Consider the following 3,089-nt stretch of genomic DNA (forward strand, 5'->3'; position numbering starts at 1 on the left):
TATATATATATATATATATACACACAATAAGGAAATAAGTTATATAGATAGCTACTTTATACAGCTCAATCAATTAGCGCTCTGCTAGAGCTTCAGGAATATAGAATTAAGGAGGAGAGAAAACAAATTCAAAGGTTGATGTATATATTCATTGAATCCATGATAACGAAATTCTCTGTGGGATACAATATACATACATAGATACATTCATCTATATGGTATATAAAACTTCTAAGAATTTATATATATATATATATATAAAGGGATTAAAATCCGAGCTGTGTCCTCATGTGACACTTTTGCGAATCCCTGCTTTCAGTTGTAAGTAGGACAAAACTATCCGTACAAGCTGCAATTCATGTTCAAGTATATTCGTCGCAAGACATATATGTATATATATATATGCAAATAATATGTGACAATTATTCGGTAGCATATACTTACATATCTAGACATACTCATATATATTTAAATGATAAACTTCTGGAAAGTTTTGCAGATTTTTACAGTTTCACTGATGGATCGGATCTGAAGTCCTCGAATCAGCTTTCTCCTTTCTGGTTTTGAGAAGCCTAATTTCTCAAGATTGGTATTTAGTCAATGTGTTACATATCCCAGGGCCCCAATAATTACAGGTATAAACCTGAACTTGTATGCACGTATGTATGTATGTGTGTATGTGATGGATGTATGTATGTACGTATGTATGTATATATGGCGTACATAGATTGTCTAAAAGTAACGTAGTAACTTCTATGATTTCAGCTTTCTGATAAAGTATCAGAGGAACGCAGAAAGGGACACAATGTGATAGTGTTGGGTGGAGATCATAGTCTCGGGATTGGTTCTGTGCACGGCCAGATAGAAGCTGAAAAGGAAAAGCCTGTACTACTATGGATAGATGCACACAGCGATATTAATACGCCGAAGACATCGCCTTCTGGTAATGCCCATGGAATGCCAGTCGCCTATCTGATTGAAGAAATGAGAAACCAATTGCCCGAGATTCAGCAATTCAATTGGGTGAATCACTCGTAAGTTGTCCGTTCATGACCATTCAACGATAACAGGAGCATAATTTCAAAATTATTTTAGCTATCTATCTATCTATCTATCTATCTATCTATCTATCTATCTATCTATCTATCGATCTATCTGTCTGTCTGTCTGTCTGTCTGTCTGTCTGTCTGTCTGTCTGTCTGTTTGTCTGTCTGTCTGTCTGTCTGTCTGTTTGTCTGTCTGTCTGTCTGTTTATCTAAACTCTATTTGCTTCTCTCTGTTTGTCTCTTTCTCTCTCTTTCTCAATACACATACACATATACATATATCGTATGATAGATCTAAAAAGATTTCGAAACTTGTATTACATTAAAATCTTGGGAAATCATTATTCTATTTGACGGGTTATTGTAGATTTAAAAAACCTGCCCTGTGTCCCTTTGACACTCACAGAGGAGTTAGTGCTTCAACAGAAATAAGATTTCATAAGGTTTTATATCTTAGAGCAACTTAAAACCAAATTTCCTTGTATCATTGGAGAGTTATATGATAGCGATGGTCTTTCAGGTTTAAATATTTGCATTTAGTTCCGCCCAAAATATAGATAGAATTAGAAAAGTATTGCACCCGTTCTTTAAATATCTTCTTTATGTATAAATTTAAAACTTCATCTGAAAATCATTTAGGTTTTAGACGTGACTAAAAATGCTTTCTTTTTTTTATGCCAAATGAGATTTTGTTTCATTTGGGATAAAACTCAAGGAACAGTTCAGAGAATGTAGTTTTAAATATCTCTGATTATGCCTTATATTGAAATAATAATAAAAAATGGCTTCAATGGGAATATTTTTAATATTCTTCAATCTGATACCATAAAGAATATAACGTGAGTATACAATATTACTTGGTTCCACCCAATATAGGTACCTGATCTTTTTAGCAAACTTTACGCGAACACACACACACACACACACACACACACACACACACGAGTGTGTCATTGCGTTTGTGTTTGTCCCCCACATCCGCTTATTTGTTTACGTAACGTAGCGGTTCACCACAGACATCGATAGAATAAATTCAAGACTTCGAGTCAATTCGTTCAACTAAAACCCTTCAAGGCAGTGCCCCAGTATGGCCGCAGTGCAGTAACTGAAACAAGTGACAGATGAAAGATATTAAACATTTTTAAGAGGGGCATGATAGTGAGTTCGAAGTTTTGTCTACGTATGATCTAATCTTAATTCTATTTTTAGGATCAAAGCCAAAGACTTGGTTTATATTGGACTTCGTGATATTGACGTCGGGGAAATGTAAGTACTCCTCCTCCTCCTCCTTCATCACCTTCATTTTCGTCTTCTGCAGACACAGTCACACCTGCTTCCAATTCCATATCCTCATTTAGACACACATGGAAATAAGCATAAATGCGAACACCAACTGATGCAGAAGTGTACAGTTTCCTTCTACCAAATTTCTTTCACAAAGATTTGGTCGTTGGTTTTGCGCAGTGGAATCGAACGCGGAACCACATAGCTGCGGAACAAACTTCTTGACCTCACAGCTATATCAACGCCTTCACGGATGAGATACATTTGATAAAACCTGGTACTCCGTCGTTTACGACGACGAGAGTTCCAGTTGATCCGATGAACGGAAGAGCCTGTTTGTGAAATGAACGTGCAAGTGGCTGAAGGTCCCACAGACACGCGTACCCTTATCGTAGTTCTCAGCATCACACATAATGGGACAAGGTCGACCCTTTGAAATACATATATAAGTCATTTTTTTGCCAGCTGAGTGGACTGGAGCAACGTGAAATAAAGTGTCTTGCATAAGGACACAACGCGTCGCCGGGAATTGAACTCATGACCTTACGATTGTCAGCCGAATTTCCTAGCCACTGAGCCACGCGCATTCACTGACATATTTGATAATGTAGTCTGGGATACAGGAATGGACGGAATTGTTGTGCCATTGATTCTCGCCAAAGTAAATATAATGTTTTGACATATTTCTTGATTTTTTAGACAAACTATGAAGAACCTGGGTGTGAAATTCTTTTCAATGCAAGAAGTTGAAGAATATGG

General features: G+C 36.7%; 1 protein-coding gene across 1 annotated transcript in view; it reads left to right on the plus strand.

Annotated features, from left to right (window-relative positions):
- Positions 1-762: 762 nt before the first annotated feature.
- Positions 763-3,089, plus strand: part of LOC106878005 (arginase-1-like) — a gene marked incomplete at its 5' end in the record, with an annotated part of 19,471 nt that continues 17,144 nt past the window's right edge. The window contains 3 exons of the mRNA XM_052972613.1: positions 763-1,034; positions 2,256-2,312; positions 3,030-3,086. Coding sequence (XP_052828573.1) covers positions 763-1,034; positions 2,256-2,312; positions 3,030-3,086 — 386 coding nt within the window. The remainder of the gene's footprint in view (positions 1,035-2,255; positions 2,313-3,029; positions 3,087-3,089) is intronic.

Source organism: Octopus bimaculoides, chromosome 14 (assembly GCF_001194135.2).
Source record: "Octopus bimaculoides isolate UCB-OBI-ISO-001 chromosome 14, ASM119413v2, whole genome shotgun sequence".
Taxonomy (NCBI): Eukaryota; Metazoa; Mollusca; class Cephalopoda; order Octopoda; family Octopodidae; genus Octopus; species Octopus bimaculoides.